The 23920-nt window shown below is 37.8% G+C and overlaps 2 protein-coding genes across 4 annotated transcripts; one reads left to right on the top strand and one right to left on the bottom strand.

Annotated features, from left to right (window-relative positions):
* Positions 1–811: 811 nt before the first annotated feature.
* On the top strand, positions 812–23303 carry LOC139950554 (ankyrin repeat domain-containing protein 49-like). 3 transcript variants are annotated; one of them, XM_071949295.1, is made up of 5 exons: positions 812–952; positions 4259–4308; positions 4608–4764; positions 8493–8577; positions 20714–23303. In XM_071949295.1, exon 5 carries the CDS (start codon positions 20834–20836, stop codon positions 21767–21769), a length of 936 nt encoding a protein of 311 aa, XP_071805396.1. In that variant the 5' UTR covers positions 812–952; positions 4259–4308; positions 4608–4764; positions 8493–8577; positions 20714–20833; the 3' UTR covers positions 21770–23303. The 3 variants fall into 3 exon arrangements, with proteins under 3 accessions (XP_071805396.1, XP_071805395.1, XP_071805397.1); XM_071949294.1 differs by lacking the exon at positions 4608–4764; XM_071949296.1 differs by lacking the exons at positions 812–952; positions 4259–4308; positions 4608–4764; positions 8493–8577 and adding an exon at positions 11628–12188.
* On the bottom strand, positions 12672–19438 carry LOC139950556 (uncharacterized). Its single transcript, XM_071949298.1, has 6 exons — positions 19189–19438; positions 18341–18434; positions 17145–17233; positions 16232–16339; positions 14619–14684; positions 12672–14276 (listed from the first exon to the last, which is right to left on the bottom strand). The coding sequence occupies exons 1-6, from the start codon at positions 19264–19266 to the stop codon at positions 14199–14201; spliced, it is 513 nt and encodes a 170-aa protein (XP_071805399.1). The 5' UTR covers positions 19267–19438; the 3' UTR covers positions 12672–14198.
* Positions 23304–23920: the final 617 nt, after the last annotated feature.

Raw genomic sequence — 23920 nt, 5'->3', positions numbered from 1 at the left:
AAAATTAGTGGGAATACTAGTCGTAGCAATGAACTGTTAGCTTGTTTTGCTAAGCAAGGTTATTGTATGCTTACATGCTTTATGAAGCCCCGTACTGTATGAGACCAGTCTCTCATTGGGGGGGGGGGGGGGGGAACAATGCGGGTCACCATCCACATTTTTCCGCAGTTGCAGACGATAAAACAAGATCCACATTCGGACGTGGCAAAAAGGCGGGGATTATTTTGTCTTCACACATTATGAGAACAGCAGATTTTTTTCATTGCTTGTGCGCAACCAAAACGGTCATGTCACGGACGCGTCGTACATATACACATTCTGAGATTGAGAACTGACGTTCCATTTATTGTTCCATTCTTACATTATTTGATGATTTCACAAGTAACAATTAAATAATATTATCCATAATTATTTATCCATGGATGAAATACATTCCGAAAATAATTAGTCGGGGATCTGCACTGGATGTTCAAGTATTTTTTTTTTACCCACACAATTTGGGCTAAATGGGGCATTCCACCTCCATATGATGGGGCGACTTTGTTAGGGTCGACATTTATCAGCGGGATCGGTTGTTGGGGGATGACATTGTCTTGGGGCGACATTGTCATGGGACGAGTTTGCAGAGGGGGCGAGCTGCCAGAGGGCGAGATCACTAGCATCTTGCGAGTTTATGTGCGCATTATTAGTCTCTTGGCATTTTTAGCAATGTTGGAACATTGCGCCGTAAAAGAAAAATGCAGCTTGCGCAAAATTAGAAAGAAGGGCTTCACATTATTCACACCCGTCACAAGAGGGCGGTAGTGATTGATGCCAGAAAGTGTTTACCAAGCAAGCAGGACTGGCCAGGCTACTATGGCATCAAAATCAACAAATTTCAACTCACCCTTACAATAGTTTCAGCTTCAAGATCCAGGGACAGCGTCAGTAAAAGTTCAGCTTCCTCAATAAGGTAAAAATATGAAAAATCTACACTTTATATCATTTGTGTCCGCACTTGTTCGTTCGTGCCAGCCAATCAATCATAGCAATGGTGGTACGGTACCTGGACTCCGTCACGTTGAATGCAACGGATCGGAGGAGTCCAAGTCCAACCTGGGACCTGGTCAACCTGGGACCATTGTGACCTGCCATGTTTGCTTTAATAATAGCTAAAATATCCTTGCTTTAGTAAATTCAGATGACCGTCCAAGACAATAGTAATTGTGCTACTTTTTCTTAAGTCTATTCTAACTCAATTTCTTAATAAACATATCAATTCAATGATCCATTCGCAAGCAATGCAATGGTATGTATGAATCTTCAGATGACATATTTTTGACTAATAAAAATGACATATGAAAATTTGAAATTTGAAATTGTGGCCAGTAGGCAGTACTCAGTGTCTTGAGTAAATTAATCCCTCGTATGCGTAACAAATAAACAAGCAAGCTATTGTGGTACTCCGCTAATTTCGTCTTTTTAAAAGCAAATGTTGTGTCCCTTAAATTTCAAAACTACTATACTGTAGCTCTAGAATGTTGTAGTTTGCGATAATGTATTCTCCTTCCTGACGGCCGGCAGGTCGTAGAGTTATATGAGATTCTCTCGATCGGCAAACGACAATCTGAGGTAGTCATCAGATTTGCCCTTTTTTTACCATTTTCATTAAAATCATTACACAAATTTTAAGGGCACAAACTTAATCCTCATTGTCTAACTCTCTCTCATTCAAAACACCATAGAGAAAATATTTTTGAAGCAAAAGAACAAAAACTTACCAGATCCCTGAGCGATTTCCCAGGTTTACAATTACATTTTGAACCTGTCGCATCGCTTTGCAAACGCTTTATTTGTTGGTCACCAAGTGCTGAACCACAGGTACCAGCCTATTGGATTGACAAATTTCTGTGCCACAGCCGAGTTGGACTAAACCATACTGTGAAAGGGGTGTTACAAGGCAGTGTGTGTGTGCTGTTTGTTGCGATGCCTACCGTTAACTCATATTATGACTGCAGCACTGCATTGTAACACCCCTTTTTCACACCAACTCTATGTTCCTTTAATGAGCCAGCCTAATAAAAGGCTTGAACATCTCGAACAAGTCAGCTTCCTGTTGCCACACATGGTGCCAGTGAGACTATGATAATTAAGACAAGGAACTGGTTGTTGTAAAAGAATCTCAGTGGGGGTCTAGTGAATCTCACCACATGCAGACAATCCTTGCCCTATGCATGGTACAGTGTACACACTAGTATTGATGCCTAGGGCATACACTACTCTGGCCCATTAGTACAGAGAATAGAAGCATTTGGAAACAGATTTCACACTATTAAATGAATCTAAAAAGGCAACACATGATCTACGTAAACTTCAACTTCAGTGAAAGTAGATTATTTTCAAAGTAGACTACTCCTAAAGTAAAAATAATCATTTTAAGCTTTCTCCATTCCCCCGTGGCAAAGTAAAGTAGTTCAAACACAAGTATTATTCCTTACTTACTTAGTTACTACTTCAACTTCAATCATAAAAGGCTTCAATCTACGTATTGCCATTTTAATTAGAGGCAGGGATATGTCGACTAAGCGTGTCGCCTACATTGTATAATGTAAAGAAAAGACGGTAACTGCCTACATTTATGTAACTATCATTGTACATTGACTAATGTTTCAAGTGTTGAGTATACTCTTGTTTTATCTGAACAGGTTGTAAGTTGTTATTTGTGTCTGTTGACTTTTTACATAATATAGGGCCTAGGCCTAAATAAGTTCTTGTGTAAAAGCTGATGATTGTTAGACCGATGGGTTTTACATGTTTCTTACTACATTACAGCCCATGATTGGCACCATGCTACATAATACCTGCACACTTCAAATTCCCCCATGCATTCTACAAAAATACAGCACTACCCACAGGCAATATGACATTTTATCTTGACTGAATTTCCTGCACAGTCTCCATGAGAGGTTTAAATCCTTGCCTGATGTTTAGATCAAGTCTCTCTGACAATGCCGTAGGGGTTTCCCCATCTCTGTCTTTCTATTCACTTCTCAATTTCAACAAGAATGGCATACAAATTTCATCAATGCACGTGTTGACACAAGTCTTACACAGAATTGAATCGTCTGTGAACAATCATTTTCGTCAACATGTTTTCTGCTGCCATCTCGTTGCCTCTGTAGTCATAAAAGTTCAAGACTGATTTTTATAAAGTCAATGTCCTGCTGGCTTCAGAAGAAAGGTCTGAAAGATTACTGAGTGTACTTCTAAGGCTTATACTTAAAACATTTGATTTGTTTATAAAACATACAGAGATGCTGGCAAAGCCTTAAAGGCAGTGGACACGATTGAAAATTACTCAAACTAATTACATGTATCAGCATAAAACCTTTCTTGGTTACTAGTAATGGAGAGCTATGGTAAAAAACATTGTGAGAAAAGGCTCCCTCTAAAATTATGCAGTTTTCAAAAAGAAGTAATTTTCCATGAATTTGAGTTTGAGACCTCAAATTCTAAATTTGAGGTCTCAAAAATCTCTCGAAATCAAGGACACAACTTTGTGTGACAGGGGTGTTTTTTTTTTATAGTTATCTCACAACTCGACGACCAATCAAGCTAGAATTTTCACAGGTTTGTTATTTTATTGTATTACATTGAGATACACCAAGTGAGAAGACTGAACTTTGACAATTACCAATAGTATCCAATGTCTTTAAAGGCACTGGACACTATTGGTTCACACTGCATGTGGGCCTATAGAACGAAAACATCAACTTTGTTTACAAGCATAGGCCTACAAAGATGCTTGGAAAGCCTGAAGTTCAAAAGCTAGGTACAGTGTAATGAATTAACATTGAAAGTTAATACACTTTAATGAGGCTGTCTATTAGAATATGTGGTGTGAGGGTCTTTAAAAGATAGTCCTCTCTTTAAATGACTTCAAAAGCCCTAAATGGGTCATTTAAAATCAATGACTTTGAACAGTCCCATCCTTCTTCCTCTTGTGATTGGTCAATATGCAATGGGGCAATACGCAATGGGGCGAGCTTAATGGATCGGTCTATTGCTTTAGTTGGGTCTCAACTATTGTTTTTTCAACTACATGTACTCATTTAATCGTGCAGCCATAACAAATAGTCGTGTTTACATTTTAAATGTAGAAGAAATGGAAACCTTATTTCACCCTTCAAACAAAAAATAAAACACGATGAGATTCAATCAGTTTGAATTTGTTTCTAATGACCATTCTTTTGTTTTCATTTTAATTTGATGTATGCAGGTACAGTACACCTCTCAAGTGGTCAACATCCTTTCTTAAGTCCATTAAAGGTAAGAATTTTATTTTGTAAAATGATTTCTGGTGTTAATTTGTTGTGAAGATTATTTTCAGAACTGTAATTAAAAATTGATCTTAGTGGTATCAGTTACTGCAATCAATAGTTGTCAGTATAGAATACTTAATGAATCACCATCAAGCAGAGATATTTACACATTCCCCTATTGATCCCACACCTTCCCCCATTCACACCAACCAACGTAAAGTGCTCAGTCAGGTCACGACAGCAGGCCAGCATATTCCTCCCTCATTGATTGTCTCTCAGTGTCTCGCTCGTTCGTGCCTGATGCAGACGTGCGTAGTATGCGTCGGTACTTAATCCAAGCAGTTTCAGTGTGTGCTGTGTGGGCTGTTGCTTCGTCAGTTGCTGTTGTGATCATTATAACCAGTGCTGCGTGATCTATCACTCCTGTTACTACTAGAACAGCATAATTGCTAAAGCCAGTAAGGTAAACTTGTCAAATCCAGTGTTTATCTAATTTGTACAAGTCCTCAATATTGTGGTACTGACATAATTTATCCCTTGTTCCCACCCTTGATGTTTTATTCTTGTTCTTCCATCAGTGCCTTGTAACCTTTCAAGACATAATATATTTAGTTATAACTCCAAATTTAATTTCCACTAAAACTTTGGTATTGAATCATTGCAGGCTGTTTATGAAAATTATTTGTAACATTTTGAGAATCATTCCCCTCGAAGGAATGTGGTTTAGAGAAAGGGATTTAAAACAAATATCCAATCTGAGAATCATTTCATGCATGAAACATCTCTAAACACGGAGTAGTCTTCCTGCATCTGTGTGGACTTATGTAGCCTCTCCAGATTTTCGGCGAAATCTCAAAAACACTACCACCTTTTGAAATGAAATTTTCACAGAACATAAATTTTGAAAGAGTAAGGGCACCAAGTCATTGTCTCTTTGGTAAAGGAAATTTGTAAATTTCATGGCACCAAGGCAATGACCAGAAAGCAGGGAGGCATGTCTCTGTAAAGTACCAGGCTTGGATTGAATGCACCTTGTACAAAGCTCATTGTGACATTTTTCAAAATTTTAAAATTGGTTGTTGCTTAATGATTCTGAACATGAGTCATCAACAAAACCCTTCACCACTACAAGGACCATGGAGGTTGCCAGGACACAAGGTAATTGACCATGTCAATATTAATAGCACTTTAATGTGTTCTGCTGTCTGTGGTGCTGCTATTTATTAGGCTTGTGTTTTTGTGTTCAAGCAGTGTGTCATGGGACTTTTCTCGTTCAATGATTTTGGACAAGGACAAACCAATTTTGTGTATGGATGCATTTAATGGATATTTTGATGAGCAAACGCAGCATTTTCAATGAACTAATTGATGGTTTTGTAGGGTACAGTGGTCTTGGGACTACCAGTGGCCACCCGTACAGTGTAGAATGATAGGATGATAGGCCTACTGTGTGTACAGTTAAGTACGTAATATTCATTAAAGCCATTGGACCCTTTCGGTACAGAAAAAAAAAAAAAAGTTCACAGATTTACAAATAATTTACAGGGTTTACAGAAGGTAATGGTGAAAGACTTCTCTTGAAATATTAGTCCATGAAATGCTTTACTTTTTGAGAAAACGGTAATACAATATAAATTCTCGTTAACGAGAATTACGGATTTGTTATAAACACATGTCATGACACGGCGAAACGCGCGAAAACAGGAGTGGGTTTTCCCGTTATTTTCTCCCGACTCCGATGTCCGATTGAGCCTAAATTTCCACAGGATTGTTATTTTATATATAAGTTGTGATACACGAAGTGTGGGACTTGGACAATACTGTTTACCGAAAGTGTATAATGGCTTTAACAAGCGTCTTGTCAATTTTGTTAGCACTAGGCAGGCATAGTCCCATGAAGGGAGAGGGAAACGTAGAAAAACAATGTAGACTTCATCTTTTTGGTCTGTGATCAATTAAAGGTGCAGGGACACACAGGCACTTGTTCTGCTGAAATACTGGAAAATGGAAAAGTTCTTCCTAGCCTGAATCAATATTACACAATTCTCATCTTCCTTGCCAGACAGTATTCTTTGCCCTTGTTTGTACTGATTTTCTCACTTGCGTTGTCAGGTGGTAAATGAACCCTGTTGCGGGTTGTGTCTTAAGTCGTGGTGTGTGATGCCATCGGTACATCTTATTACACTTGGCTTTCAGCTGCTGTGTGTCTTTGTAAGTTGTTATCAGCGCAGGTTGCAAGGTGCCAGGAAAATTCAATTAAATTTCCGGCACTTAACCTGTCAATACATGGTCATCTATGGAGCTATGATTAGCACAGGTTTATGCAATCTGAATTATATAAAGGGGGTTAGAAATAGAGAGAACTCTAGAACTCTGAGACAAAAGCTCCCGCATATGATTTTAAACATAATGTTCAGAGTGTTTAGTTGGGAAGTTCCTGTCATGTTTCAGTTGAGAAGTTCGGATAGAATAAAAAATGTATGCTGAAAACGACCATGCGGGAGTACGACGTAACACACTAGAAACAGATCATAAAATATTTGTTGAAAAACTCATACAGGGCCTGTGGTTATGCCATGGGTATTGTTTTCAGCTTACTCTTTATAAATTAATTACATGCGGACAAGAAAAAATATGGCATGAGCAGTTAAAAATTGAACCCTTTCAGGACCTGCACTAATTAATTTTCCCTAACATGCCTAACGAGAACCACCCTGGGCTAGTCAGCTGTACTTTTGATTAATCCACATATTACATCACCAATCACTGGCCCATTGATTGTGTGAATATTTCCAGGCATGTTGGCCTAATGCTTTGTTTTTGAAAGGGCAAGGACACCAAGGCATTTTCTCTCTATGGGCACCTTATGAGGAATTCTTAAATTTCTACTAGAGCATCAAGGCAATGGTATTATTTAGTCCCAGTCGTTATCGAGACAAGTTCCTTTCAACCATTCACAATAGACAATAATTACATAGTCAAAATACGTGCCAACACATTGAGACCGTTCTTGCCATCGTTGTTCTGGCATTGATCATGGCATTGTGATCCGGGAACTTAAAACGGGGTGCAAGGAACCTAGAGTAACAGGGTATTCATGGACCACCACAGGAACTTCACTGGGCCCATCACATTGATTGTAAACAAAAATTCTGCTGTTTATAAAAAGGATATTAATATGATTCTTGTATATTTTAATAAATCTAAATTTTTCAATTTGCTGAGATAGTGATTGCATTGACTTAAAGGAAATAGCGAGTTAATCTGATTGAGATTGTGATCTAGATCTGTCAATTGATTTGTCAGAATTAGTTTAAATTACAGCAATGGCAGCTCTTTAAATATATCCTGGAGCTGCGTTCCTTCAACCGTGAATAATAACTGGAGGTCAGCGGGGTACATGTATTACACTGCGTCAATATTTTGATTTGGGTGGGGAGGGGGGGGGGGGTGCCTGCGTCAACGGGAGGTTTTTAATTTGGCCTGTCAAGTTGAGGCTTGATAAATGTTACACACGTTAATAATCAGTGGAAGGTTCGTCTGCCAGTGCCAAGTAATGTTAAGTATGACTGGGGATTTTTTTCATTGTTCAAAAAAATGTTATATGGCATGTGTTTATGTATGGCGTTCATTTAGAATTCGGCATGGTTTTATTTTCATATGGTTGGCAAGAATGGGTATCAACACACTGTCTGTTAACAGTTACTTGTTTTTTTCTGGGAAGGTGACAAAGTATGGTTCAGGTGGTTTTGGCTGGGGGGGGGGGGCTTCACTAGAAGAGGCATTCTCCAAATCATGCCATGGTTGGCTTGTGCGTAACGCGCTCGCCTCTCACCAAGGTGACCCTGGTTCGATACTCGGCCAGGGCCATGAGGTTGTGCGTTAGTTCTTTGCTGTGCCACGAGGGTTTTCCAGACCATCCGGTTGTCCTCCCTCTAAAAAAATTAAACATTTCAATCTCTGGCTGTGCTCCGTGGTCATAATGGGTTGATGTGGCTGGCAGCCAAAGGCGCCCTTGCATGCGTGCTTCTCGAACACGTTGTACAGCCGCGTCCTTCACAATTCAACTCTTAGCTGCGAGTAAGGATTATAAGCCTCCCAATCCCTTTGGTGGACTGTGGATACACCACTGCTACACATCTCAATTCATGTTTCTTATTCTCAATCTGTCATTCCTATGTTTATTTACAGCTTCATTGTACCTATTTACAGACCAATCAACCTCCAACCAGAAGAACAGGTGAAATGTTTGGCTGGGCAGCAACCACAAATTGAAGTAAGTGTTACATTGGCACCAGTACAACTGATCTCTTGATTTCTCTACAATGTAGATTGTTTGTTAAAACTGTTCCCTGATCATGAACGTGTTTGTTTGAAGTGTGGCAATAAAAATTGGCGTTTCATAAAATTGTATGATTTAAAGGCGCTTAGTGAAACGCTTTTTGCTGTTTTCCCTTAGACAGGTTTACATAATTTTGTTATCTTTACATTGATTTGTTGGAAGGGAATCCAGTTACTTGTAAAATAATAAAATTAAAAGATATTTAAAACTTGTAATGTAAGGGACAAGCTCAGGGGATCAATGTTCATCAAACGCTGTTGTATAGGCCTAAGGCTTATTTGTTTTGAAATGCAAGTTGAGTGTTTGGTCTAATACTGCATACTATTTGGCATTGCTGAGATGACCATCCTCCACTACTAGCCAAAGAAAAACCAAAATATCTGGAAAGGAAAAATAGACTTGAACCCCGAAACACTTGTTTGTTGGTCTACGAAATCAGCTTCACTCGCTCACAAGATGATCCCATGGATGTGCTTTGGTCCGTCTGAAGTTTGACCACACATTCTGCCTACCCTGTTTACACACACACCGCGTTCGCACTTGATCCTGCTAAGAGGATCAAAGGAGGAGGATCTCGAAAGGGCGATCATTGTGAGATCATACTCAAGTGTGAACGCGGCACAATAATGCTTGATCTCGCTTTCTGTATCTGATCCACCTTGGATCCTTATATGAGGATCAAGTGTAAACGCAGTGAAAGTGTCCGAAGTATCCATTACAGTTACAGGAGCCTTTAATGATGCAACTAGGTCTAGATGTATCCATCTTAACTTCCAGGAATGCAGCGACACATCCTGATCAACATGAAGACATCAGCCTTTCTAATTAAGTTAAATAGATAGAATGTTGGTAACTGTAGAAACAAGAGAGATTTATGGAGGTTATGTGATAGGGGATGCTTAGATGCGGAATTGAATCTTCAGGATACATTACACAAGCAGTTGTTTTCAGTGGTTTATACCATAGAGCAAGGCATGGGTTAAGGGGTTGGAAAATACGCATGCGAATTCTACCTGCTAGCATCTTTGGTTTGAAACCGACATTTTTTAAGAATTTGATCTTAGTTTTATTCTTAGTATTTTATGCACAAAAGAATATTGTTTTGTTTTAACATTATTGACATTGTCTGTCAAAATCCAATCCCCCCCTTCAAAAACTTCTCATTGACTTGAAGATTGTACAATGTAATTGCCTTTGCAAATTGAACATGGCCTTGCCCTTTCCACACATTCAAAAATGAAATTCCAAGCCTGTACTTGTCTGTGATGTTTTTTAAGGCATTGTCAAACTTTGGATCTGAATCCCAGGTGAGGGATATTAATGATGTGTAGCTACAGATACCTACAGGTCCCTGCAATCTTAATCTTAGCCTCAGGAACACATCTGATTATAATGTACAACGATAGATGCAATTTGTAAAGTTATTAGAGAAGGCTTACTCATCCGAGGCTTGTGATCCTTCAGCTTTGTGATTGTGTGGAAACCTTTGCTGTGAGGTATTTTTAAGATACACTGTACCTGCATGTACAGGCCTGAACCTTACTCGTGGAGGCAACGGAGGCGGTAATTGCCTCCATGCCCCCTGGTCATAACCTTGGTGCCCGTTAAATGCCCCAGTAGAAATTTATAATCTCCTCATAAGGTGCTTAAATAAACGCGATGATCTTCCTGAGAAAACACACTTTTATTTATTTTTTTCTTCACTGATAAACATATAATATGCCCCCTGATTTTGATCAAAGTTTCAGTGGTACAATGTAGGTTGTAATAACTAGAGGAACGGGTTGAATGTTTTCTTCAAATATATCTTCAACAAGCAATGATTTACATACATTGGTTATCGATCCTTCAACCATGCCCAGCATCCCAGCATCCTAACATATCCTGGGATTTTTCCGCATGACAGAAAAAAAGTTATTACTGATCAACAGATTACACCATGAATTGAAAGGAAATCCAATTTGAGTTTACAAATCTTGTTGATAAAAAACCTTAATACTGAATTCCCTGGATTCTTAAAAATGCCAAGAGGCACTTGATATTTGTGAGGAATAAGCCGCTGGGAATTGCTGGTCAGGAGACATGATCTTAAGGGATTTTAAGACATAATCCAACGGGCAAGCTGTTCTCAAGTTGTGTATGCTCTGTCTTGGGTTTGACTGTATGATGAAGCTGTTGACACGTGCTGGATGTGATCTTAACAAAGCTGCTGCAAAAACAAGCCGTTAATGCTGTAGTTGTAACTTGAGGAAGTCACCGGGGAGTAGGAAGTTTTGTAGGACCCATGTTTGTCTTCGCTATCAGGTGACTACATCTACACAGATACAAATAATTCTGTTTTATTTTAACAAAAAACAACCATTGCTTTTAAAAAGACAATAATTGGTCAATATTGATGAGGGAGAAGAGGGATATCAAAATTGTTTCAGTTTTTAAGATAACAAGCTCATACCCGAGAACAAATCCTTCAGGGAAAGAGAGTCCAAATTATTGTAGACAGAAATGACACGTGAGAGGCCTACTAAATAATCATTGTTACATTACTTTGATTTGAATTGCTGAAATCAGAGCCTGAAGAAATTCCTGGCAAAACATTTTTTTCCGACTAAATTGTGACGGTGAAGTAAATTATTAAAGCTGGGTGGTTTTATTAACAAGCAAAGACATGATACACTTCAGTGTCGGGGTAGAGCGTGTGTAGAGATCAAATCAGTGTTATGACTAAAACAAATTATTAACAGAATTGTAAATCTGGGGCTGGAATACACGTCACAAAAAAGGAAAATGTTAGTTGTCTAGTCCAAATTCTGCTATACAATAATCTAGTGGGATGATTAATGTGTGCATAGCATCACATACTAAGGTTGCAAATGTTATCTTATCAAAATAACTAAGCTACCACATAAAGTTCTGAGACAGTATATCTATTTGATTGCGTGCAGCTCTCGTGACATGAATAAATAAACTTTACAATGTGGCACTTTTCAAATTTTCAGACAGCAGTCTTGAACTGTTTAAAAATGTGCACTCGTTAATCACAAACGTCTTGAATATTGAGATGTTTGATTTATTTGTGTTTGTCTTGGAGTTTTCTTGCTTGGATGCGTCTGCATTGCATCATCAGAGCTGAAAGAATGAAGTTGGAACTCAGCCCAAAGGCAAATCTTCTTTCCGGCCTGGAGAAAATTCCACATGTCTTTAAGTGAGGGGACAAATCCCTGAATTAAATTACGGGAGGGCAGCTCTCTATGTTTTGGATGAGGACAATTTGATTTGTGGCTTAGGGGTAGGGGTAATCATTCACATGGTGTGATTATGGGAGGTGATTGTACATATTATGATTGGCTGACTGGATAGGTGGTCAGGATGTACAGCAGATGAGAGAGAATGAGGGCTCAGATATTCATAAGAGCTTGGATAGAGCATAGAGCAAGGAGAGGAGCTAGTCAGGGGATTAACGCTGGTGTGCTAGGATGCAGTGTTGATGATAGGGCCATGATAAAGGATCAGTGTACTATAGTGTGTCAAGTTAGCAAGAAATATAGGTGAGTAACCTGTCTTGGTTGAGAGCGAGGGCGGTGACATTAAAAAAAAAACATGTATTTGTTAATGCCATTAACAGGCAATGCAAAATGGATTGTAATTGTGTAGAACGAACACGATGTTACGTATGACATCATATGTCAGTATATGATTATTTATGTTTGAGAGGATACAAAACATACACCAAATTAGAAACAACAAGTTAATTTTATCTATCTACACTTTTAATAGTCTCAACCAAATGCATTATATAATAAATTTCAGACATGAGGTTTTAGATATTTATAAGCTACAATTTAATGGGGAACAATTAGGCGTTAAATGTGTAAAGCTGCGGATGCATTATTGAAATAGAACTACTTTGGTAAGCTGCCGTTTAAAGGAGCATTCAAAAATTGTTTTGTTTTTGTCACTAATAATAACACATTTTGCATATATATAACATTGCTTTAAAAAATGAATTAAATACTCACTGAGCAGTCAACTCCTAACAGCAAACAAGTTTTTATTATTTCTCTTTCAATTTGACATTTTAGACAGATATATTTCAAGGGATGTTTTCTACCATCATTAGACCATTTCTACCCAATTCAGTATGTTCCTTTAAGTTGCTCTGATAGAAATACAAATCAAGTCAAAATGCGTACAATATAGTCCTTCTCATTAAACATGTGGTCAATCAAGTAAAATTTGATTTTCATTTACTGATTATGAGGATTAAATGTAGGCTTAATTAAACCTCATTGGAAAGTCTGATCATCCCCCTCTATTTTCGGACATTTTTCAAACACTACTTGTATTATATGCTTTGCAGCAGAGTATTTAGCCTCTATGCTATAACATAGCTAGTTGTAGTGGCATGTTCAGCTCCCCCCCCCCCTCCCCACCAACAGCTAATTGTCAACTAAATTTAGTTTTTTTTTTTTTTTTTTTTGAAAATAATGCTACAACCATAAAATAATTATACATGCTTGTTGTTTGATTCCCTTTGACGTCATCACACTATTTTATTGTTTATTCTAAGTATTGTGTGCCCAGTTTGAACATTTGCACACGTAGAACAATTAATTACCTTTTGCTTACGCGCATGTACATATAACCAGCTTACTCCCAGAATGATGAATCAAATAACTTCTTCTCCCAACTACAGTACACACAGACATTAACTTGTTAAACATGTACAAAGTCTGCCCCAACTTATTTCAGGTTTTTATATCAGGTTTTTTAAAGAATACACTTTGAAATTACAATTAGCTACAAATTATTACAATAATATATTGAAAACCAAGAAATTCTTAACTTCTAGAGGATGATTCTTATACTTATTTATCACTTATAAAAAAAAACTGAGTTGTTTGAAAATGTCACCCTTGGTATACAGTTTCTGTGAACTAGTAGTAGACGTTGTAGGCTTTAACCGAGGGAATTAGAACTAGTTGTACCCCACACTTAAGTTTCATGATCTGAACTTAGTGAAAAAAAAAATGAAAAAAAAGAAAGAAAGAAAAAAAATGAGTAAAACCAATTAGGTTTTCAAACAATTAAGTTCATTAATCTTACGAATGTTGTGCAAACAGTCTTCAAGGCATTGTTAATTTTTTTCAAATCTGGGTACTTGACACGTATCTTAGATTTAAAAAAAAGAATGCGGTAGTAGTTCTACTAGGTTTTTTTTCTTCACAGTTTTAGTCAGAACAAAAATATAGGACTGTAATAGAACAATTCCTGTAGATGCCTTTTGTAGATGAGGGAGTCCTACCGGTATGGATAATCTATTGTCCTTCGTGAGACATTGAGGGAGCCCTTTCAGTGTGGATAATCTATTGTCCTTCGCGAGACATTGAGGGAGCCCTTTCAGTGTGGATGATCTATTGTCCTTCGCAAGACATTGAGGGAGCCCTTTCAGTGTGGATGATCTATTGTCCTTCGCAAGACATTGAGGGAGCCCTTTCAGTGTGGATGATCTATTGTCCTTCACGAGACATTGAGGGAGCCCTCTCGGTATTGATGATCTATTGTCCTTCACGAGATACTCCAGCTTTGGAGTTGAAGTGTTGATACAGAGACCAGTTGGCAATCACAAGGTGAATCTAATAAAACAGATTACATGTTGGATTAGCTGCCAACTTAATGCATTATTTCCATCAAAACAGTGGTCAATCTAAATCTGCCCAAACAATCTTTTGCTTAACAAAGAAATTTATTAAAACGCAATCTTCATATTGGTTTGTTAATTACATGTATCTTCCCAGGCTGTCAAATTGGTGGTCAATGGGCTAACAGGTGACCTGACTATATCATTATTCACAGCTCTTCATACTGTCTTCAAGGAAGCGCCATAAGATAAATGAAGAAGAAACATGTTGTTATCTGATCTCTCTTTAATTAGTATAATCCAAGAAATATTGAAACATCTTCTCATTATGACTTACATTCCAGATGGCTCTGAGGACATACCAGACCAGTAAGAAGAGGAAATAAGGCTCATTAGGCAGTCCCTGTAAGGAAATAAATAAGACGGTTGTTACAAGCATAGTATTGCAGTTCATATCAGTGCCTCACCAATCTTAAACTTGTTGAGGGTTGTCTGGTCTAGAATATCGATAGGGTAAGAATGGAGTAGAGACATTTAATTATTTCACTTCTGTTTTTGTGAAAGCTTGTAAAAGCAAAATCTCACAAAAACAAAATCTATCTTTCAATCAGTACATCCCTGCAGGGGTGTATGGAAAACCCGTCGTTTCAGCTAATTATGTTAAATTTGTACACATCCCACAGAGCAGTTGTTAACAACAGCAAGGCAAGACCAACATATTGTGACAAAGCAAAAGCACTGTATACTCACTGCTTTCCTGAGTGTTCAGTGTATTGTTTAAACAATGCCTTTAATCATTTTAAGTGGAATCTTATTTGCTAAGTAAAAGCACAGATTGTTTCACCAAGAAGTATTTTGGAGAGTTGGATGAGAGAGATTTGGTTGCAATAGATTGTACATTGAACCTCAAGGCTGGAAATTTCAATGGTTTTTTTGTTTTGCGGAGTAGATGGGAATTTTGGTCACGATATTTGTTTAGTTTTTATTGCGTGGGGAAAAAGTCTGCTGCAGTTCTGAAATTACTTTGCAGTAGCCAGGTTGCATTTTCAGCTGTGTGTACATTAAGGATGCAAAGTTTGCCGCGCTTACCAACCTTGCGATGCAGACTAAAATCTGTTTTGCAATGTGCTAATCTTGTGAAGCCACCAGTTCGGTGGTAAAACTGAGTGGAACAAGACACGCACATGGATGTTGACAGAATAGATTCTTTACAAAATTGATCTTGTTCTCAACAACCAAAGTTAACAAAATAAACCTCTAGCAATGTCTTCTTCGTGTTTTGTTTTTCCCACTATCTTTTTTTTCTTTTCCTGGCAGGGTTTTGATCATGTGTAATTATGTAGTTCTATGACACATCGCTAATGCGCCCGTAACCTGATAGAAGACCAAACAGAACAGCCCGACAGATTGTCTTCCCAATTCCCCGTAGGCAAAAGGACAAGCTGTCCTTTTGTCCCTCGACCCTCTCGTCTAATCCATCGCGACAAAACACTTTACCAGCCATTATTAGCATCTCGTAAAGGTGCTTATTATTTATTGTTCAGGTCTTCAATTCCCACAGATGCTCTTGAATTCATGCATAGGAATCAGGTCATGTGAAAAAGGGAGATTGTCGTCAATATTAACTACAGCGATCTATAGAGTGAAACCCAGCCCTTTTATCTTTTATTATTCCAAATAATTGTCAAATAATCAGTTTTATTTCCAAATACTCTTTGTTTATGACTTGACACACTGAATGTGGGTAGCTTAAATTAACTTGATTTGCATTCGTCTTTTTTTATTGCCTTTGCGGGATCTGATCTCCCTTTGATCATGTATAAAGGGAGCTCCAATTGATCGCCCTTGCTGGATCTGATCCTCCTTGCTGGATCTGATCCTCCTTTGATCAAACTTACTGGATCAAGTGTAAATGCAGTGAAAGACTCTACTAGGGTTGAATTCATTTACCAGGAGTTGGTCCTCAGTGATGACTCCCAGGTAGATAATACATCCAAGTTCAAACACTGTACCGATGGCCAAAACAACACTGAAGAATGCCGCAGACCCTGCGCTGTACTGTATAAATCAATCATACACAATTCTCGTTGGTTAAAAATTTTGTGCAATAGTTTGGCAAATCACTTCATTAAGCTACAATGTACACAAATTTCTTTTACAGTGACTGTAAAAGAAATGAACTTTTATTGTTTACAAGGACATTTTATAATGTAAAACCTGAAGTAAAATGTCGCTTAAATTCAAAATAGGTCATTAAAAGTTCCATTTATTAGTCACACTATAATTTTCATGAAAGCGTACCACAAGAAGTCTGAACTGCCTTTGTTCATCATGAGATGAGAGGTAGACCTTTGAAATTCAAGTACATGTTGTAATCATGTTGGGCATTTACCAATATTGGTTTTAACGTTGGACATGTCCAATATTGGTTAACTGTAACCCAAGGCAGACTAAGTTTGCTTTTCATCTTGGTACTCCAAAGTAGGTCAAAGGATTCTCATCAGCCGCAGTGCAACCTAGATACCAGAATAAATTTTCTCCGATATTGTGAGGTTGATTAACTTTAGACCTGATGTAGTACTCAGGTAGATTTAGAAATGTTTTTCAAAGTGTGTATCTTACATGTTTCTAAGCATGACATTCTGTTGGGCTAGAAAGGTGCACTGTCAACACTCTATAATATTATAAGTAATTATGTATGTTTACCCCACAAAGTTACACAAACAAAACTAGAAATGATTCAAACCAACACACGACAAATAAGAAGAACAAACATAACAAGATAACAAGAAAACATTATAGATGTGTCGTTCATTTTTGATTCCAGACTCGTTTTGGGCCTTCTTGATCTTTGGTAACTTACGCAAAATGCTCCAATGAACAAGACGATTGAGATGAACACCATGACAACGCCATGTAGACCAATCACTAGGTAGAGCAGAACCAAAATGGCTGTCAAAGAGAACAAAACTTATAAGTTATGGACAGTGAACAAAAATAACATTTGGAACAAAGCTGTTTTAGAGAACAAAACTTATAAGTTATGGACAGTGAACAAAAATAACATTTAGAACACAGAGGGCTACAAATCTACATTGTTCCGACACACCATGTTCCGCAGCCCATATTAGGTTGTGGGTTCGAATCCCACATGAGTAAATGCCTACTTGATATGTTTTCATCGGCCTACAGTTATTAATGCAAGTTTCAGCAGAGATTGGGACAAATAAGCCTGATCAATCAAAGCTGTTATTATTTAAAACAAAAAAATTAAATTGCACTTAAATTCAGTCAAGATTTTATCTTTTTTTAAAGACATTGATTCAAGCCTGCATTAAACATGTATAGTTCAGTAGTGCATCACTAATTGAAAACGACATGTAATATAAAAACTCTATCCAGTGTTATTTTCACACTACTCTGACTACAGCGTTCACATTATTATTGTAGTGTGTATGGATTCAGCCGTTCTTAAGTCTAACCAAAAATCTGGATTTGTCCGCGACCATCGGCACTCTGTCAGCCGCAGGCACTGAGTTGGCCTCTACTAATGCAAATACATGTAGCTGGATGGAGGAAGGAGGGGCTGTTGTGCAGCCATGATGGTGTTTGCCATTGCATTAGATCAAGATCATGTACACTGTAGTCAGACTCATCCTGAATTATAATATCTGGGTAGTTGATGGATGATATTTATTGTGCCATTTGGACTATTACTGGAACGTAGTATTTTCTTTTACTTATTAATGGGTGTTGACTTGATTGAATAATGTGCTTCTACGTATATTTTTAAAATAACAAACCAAGTTAATATTAAAATGGTTCATCAAAATTGTACAACAGGTGCTGTAGCTATTACTCAAAATCGTTCATACCACTTTAGGCCTACAATCCAATACAACGAGATGAGTGGACTAACAAGGTTGGCAGCATCTTTTCACTTGAGCAAACTGGTTCCATTTTGTAGTGCTCCAGATATTCTCATAAAAATTCCATGACTTGGGGTCTCACGAATCTTTTGTTTTGAGGAGACACCATTTAAAAAAAGTCTAAACTTACAATCATGGAGAGCAGATGTCTGAAACTCATTACCACGCTGGAGGAGCAGGAGAAGACCCCAGATGTAGAGTAGAGCTGTAGCTCCTGATACCAGCTGAAATTATAACAATTAACTAGTGAACAGATTTCAAATGTCTTTTTCTTTCTTCAATTTTTTTACAAGATTTGCTCATAAAATAGTAACAATTCTTGTCCAAACCATGCAGTAACTTCCTGTCAAAAACTAAAAACTAGGTTTATTTGTTCATCAAACCATGGAGGTAGATCAAACTTAAATTTATTTCCGATCAGATTAAAAGTAAATAATTTATCTTTCTGACATTGATAGGCCTATACTGTCCATACTAAACAATGCCTTTCTTGAGAAATTTCCTTTGTGCTTTGGGACCTAATAATGACTGTAGGATTATGCCATAAAATTGGAGTGTAGTGATGAGGAGGGATAGTATTTCAAAATAACTAGGCTGCATGGTCCTAATCATAGCTTTCATCACACAGTGGGTGCTGGAGTCATTACTGGCTAGTGTTGACAATGCAGTTTGTGATTGTACAGGGTATGAGCACAGAGATCATCACTTTAGTTTCTGAGCCATTTGGTTTAAAACATTATAATCTCCCTTTTTTCTGGCACTAATTTGCTTCACATGTTTATAGGCCTATACTTAAACATCACATGTTCCTTGAAAAGTTTGTTTTAACAATTTGATTACTTTTCAATCAACAACATGTAAGTGACACACCCATGATGAATGTGTCCTCAATAACACATGACCCCCTCAATAATCAAAACATATTGCAAACTTTCATTTCTCTAAACAAGAAATCCCTGTTTATTTGAGTCAACTTACCAGGAATAAAATGGTTGAAAACAGTGTGCCCTTGCGTAGTGGTACACAGCAGAAGCAATGCTGATCCAAAATAGCCATTTTGCTGTCTTAACCCTCCACCAACTGTTTGGAAGTTTTGTGTTATGGAACGGAAGATAAGAATGTATCTCAGAACGAAGCAATCCGAAGTCGCCTGCAGTCCTATTGTGATGACTGTACTGTGTTAGTGTGTGCATTATAGGGTGTAGTCAACAACCCCACCTATAGTAGCCATAACTTGCAATCAATTGTGCATGAAGTTCTATTTCTTTTCAGCTTGTTCGATGACCTTCCTTTCTTGTTTTGCATATGAAACGAAACATAACAAAGCCATTTTGGCAACAGGTTTTCTCTGTAAACAGGATTGCCTGAGTACCTCCTGTACATAGATTAATCACAATACTTTGGTGCCTCATATAATGCCATGCCATCCTTATGCTCGAGCGAATTCATGTCCCTTTCTACGTTGACTTTGGCCGATTGTCAGCAATTGTTTGCTTCTTAATGATTTTATTTGGAATTCTTTGTAACAAACATTCAAAGATTGTGTAAGAACTGTCAGTCAATTTCATTGAGGCATTGTAATTATGTTTAAGAAAGTTTATGCCATTGATAAGACTTTCACTACATACATTAGACAAAAATATATATTTAAAAGATGTAACGGTGAAAATGTTCAATCCCTAGTTTTGTTTTCTCCATTACATGCTGTCTGCTTATTTGCTTGATAGACATTATAGAAAAACACCCCAAATAATTTAAATCTAAAGTGTAATTTTTTTCTTTTTCTGGTGGAGTCACAGACGTCCCTCCAAATCCTGGAAAGCCGGGGGCATTATTACACAAAATGTCTCTTCACCGCTGGGCTACTTCCAAATGTGAGCCACATTGTCTGTCAATACAAACAGTGAATAGAGAAATGAATAAAGCCTCAACAACAAACCACATTGTCTGTCAATACAAACAGTGAATAGAGAAATGAATAAAGCCTCAACAACAAACCACATTGCCTGTCAATACAAACAATGAATAGAGAAATGAATAAAGCCTCAACAACAAACCACATTGCCTGTCAATACAAACAGTGAATAGAGAAATGAATAAAGCCTCAACAAAAATGTGACATAGAGGAGTAAAATGCGATAACTTCATCTCCAATATGTAGATTTTTTATTCATTTTGGTTTTGACCCATATGCACCGATGTGTGTTAAGCACTGTATACTCGGTACTTACCCGAGTTCTGTGAAAAAAATCACAGGCATAATATGCCTGTATTATCTTGGGTGGGATTTGAACCAACGACCTTTGCAATTCTAGAGCAGAGTCCGATGTCTAAAGGCAGATCGAATCACATGTTTAGCAGCGGGTACTGCAAACGATTTTAAATTTGCACCGGGGATAAAAAATCATTTGGTTTTTACCCATATACACCGATGTGATTATTTTTGTCCAGTATTGAACAGTACTCTTATGTTTTGTTTTTTTTCTTCTTTCTATATTTCCAGGTTTCATACGTTCGCATTGAAGTTTGACCTAAGGCATTACAGCTTCCATCTCTTTGAGGATCCGAGGATGTGCTGACTGGCAACTGAAATCTTGCAGTTATTTATCGAGGTGTTTAAACAATGTTGAGGCACACGGAGGAGCTAAGTGGAAGCTTAGAAAGCTTAAATCAACTAGATATGCACGAAAAACTTGAGAAGCATCAAAAGAGACGATTAAGTTGCCCTCAAATTGCCTTCACATCCACTCTTCTGCCAACAGGAATTACTGGCAAGAAATCACTCTTAGAGGATGTAGGGACGCAGAGATTGGAAGCAACGGCAGAAGTACCCCAAGAGACTGAGGATAATGTGTTTGCTGATGCAGTGGAAGCTGTCTTACTTAAGGACGGGTATGGGGGTGATGCTGGTTTTGAGGATGAAGAAGATTGCCGTCAACATACAGACTTCCTGCTTAGCGTGATGGAATCACAGCAACGTAAGAGACGAGGAAGTTCCAAGTCACATTGGGATGAGAGTGAAGAAGAGGAAGATAAGATAGATGAAGATGTCGAGAGTGATCTCGATAAAAGGATTCTATGGGCTGCTGAGAATAACGAGATTGAAATAGTCAAGGATTTACTTAGTCATCAAGAAGCATTGATTGATTCCAAAGATGAAGATTATTACACACCGTTACATCGCGCAGCATATAACGGACACACTACAATGGTAGAGTTATTACTACAACATAAAGCTAACGTCAATGCTAAAACTGAGGATGGATGGTGTCCATTGCATTGCGCTGCGCGATGGAACAATGCATCTGTAGTATCGATTCTTTTACAGAACGGTAGCGATATCAATGCTCAGACCAATGGAGGACAAACAGCGCTTCATTTAGCTGCTTCTAATAACGAGGCCAAGGAGAGTTTGGAATTACTGTTAATGAATCGTCATATAAATGCTAGCATCGTGAACGCAGCAAATGAGAAGCCGTATGACATTGTAAAAAGAGTCGGTCGTCTGTCTTATTTATTTGAGATGACTGAGGATGGCATGCAGCCATCTACGAGCTGATGTTCTTGTCTGATTCAACAAGCTTGCTCAGGGTGATTGGACATGTAAAAAACAACCAAAAATATTTGTGGCGTGTTTGTTTAAAATGTAATTTGTATAATAATTGTGGTGAAATAGACATTAGTCCTCAGTATCTTCCACAAATCTTGGATCACCAATGGTGATTATTCTTTGGGTAGTGTTTGTATACTAAACCTCCACCTGTGATGCCATGCTACTGTTCCATTATTTTGCACGATGGCGCGATAGCTACTTCCAAACAATATGACATTCGTGGGAAATAATGGAGCGCTAGTATAATGTACGATATAGCATGACGTCACATGTGCACTCGGTGTATGCACCATTCGTGGGTAGGAATGGCACTCAGGATTGACCCTCAGGCCATTCCTACCCACAAAAAGCCTGCACCTCGTGGGTTATCATATACTTCTTTCATGAAAAAAACACAATTTGGGTTGAACAAAGAAAAAATTAATAGAGTGGGACTTGAACCAACGACCTCCAGATTAACCTATCGGTGCTCCACCAACTGAGCTATCTAGCCTTATGTTACCGGTCTACCTATTTTGTCAATATCTTTGTTCGGGGTGCAAGTCAGTAAACCAGAATAATGAAGACAAGTCATTGGGATGGTGTACATATTTGGTTGATTGTTATGGCACAAGAGATCGCAGAATTTTATTCAGAGATCTTAAGATGGTTGGAGTTGACCTTACAATGAGCGCAGCAATCAACCAAACAACTTAGATTCAGTCTGTAAGAATAACCGTAAATGGTAGGGGTAATGTTCAGAGACTTTATCTAATTACAAAAACATGTGGGGGCTTTTATTGCAACAACCTCATCACCAGATGCAATGGAGGGCACATTCAATTAAGCTTACTGTCTGCTAAATTTAAGAAGGTTTCAAGTGAACGTGCTGGGTCCAATCAGGTGTTTTTTTCTCTATGGCGCAAATGCACCAATGTGCAAGAACAAGAGCCATCATGTACACAAATGTAGCTGAATTGCTGTATCAAAGGGACACGTTGCCCTGGATCGGGCGAGTTGGTCTATGAAAAGCGTTTGAAAACTGATTGTTATCAAATGCATACATGGTTAGAAAGATGTTTTAAAAGTAGAAAATAATGATAATACAAATATGCCTCAAAATTGCAAGGTTTTCCTTTTATTTTGCCATACTTTGGAGTCAAACGTTTGATTCCTCAAAATGGCGTGCGTGTAAGTTCACGATATATAAGGAAAACTGTGCAATCTCGAGTTTTTTTTGTGTGGATCAGTATTTATTCTAGATATTCAAAACATCTTTCCAACAATATGCATTTTATAAAAAACGGTTTTCAAACTCGCCTGACCAAGGCAACGTGTCCTTTTAAGATTGTACAACCAGGAAATGATTGCGCCCTTCATTGCACAGTCCTGATAACATGTTTATTAGTTGTTGCAGTGAAAGCTTGTGCACGTTTTTGTAATTAGTCTTTAAGTGCTGCCACTACCATTGTTTTAGCTATCAGCCTGTTAGGGCTATGTCTATTATTGTCTGATAATAAAATTTGAAATGCTCTTCTAACATGTCTAAAAGGCTTTTAAATTTATGATTGTACTTTATGTACAGTATACACATGAATGATGGAGTGGCCTTCCTTAAAGGCACTGGGCGCTTTTGGTAATTACTCAAAATAATTTTTAGCATAAAAACTTACTTGGTAACGAGCAATACTGTTGATAGTATAAAACATTGTGAGAAATGGCTCCCTCTGAAGTAATGTAGTTTTAAAAAGGAAGTAAATTCTCACTGAAATGTTTCGTTTGATTTCAAGACCTCAGCTGAGGTCTCTAATTCAGCGGCATCTGAAAGCACACAACTTGCGAGACAAGAGTGTTTTTTCGTCCATTGTTGCTCGCAAGTTCAACGACCAATTGAGTTCAAATTTGCAAGGTTTGTTGTCCTATGCTTGAGATACACCAAGTGAGAAGACTTTGTCTATGACAATTACTAAAAGTGTCCAGTGCCTTTGGTATCATCTCTTGCCATGCAAAACTGGATCACAAAACAATCACAATACTACATTTTATACATCTCATAGTACATTCTTGTCTCCTCAAGATGTCAATTACAGCAGATGAGAAAATGCATCAGCTGTTTTT

Source organism: Asterias amurensis, chromosome 18 (genome assembly GCF_032118995.1).
Source record: "Asterias amurensis chromosome 18, ASM3211899v1".
In the NCBI taxonomy this organism is placed as follows: Eukaryota; Metazoa; Echinodermata; class Asteroidea; order Forcipulatida; family Asteriidae; genus Asterias; species Asterias amurensis.
Note: the sequence above shows the minus strand (reverse complement) of the source record. Positions and strands in the feature narration are given on the sequence as shown.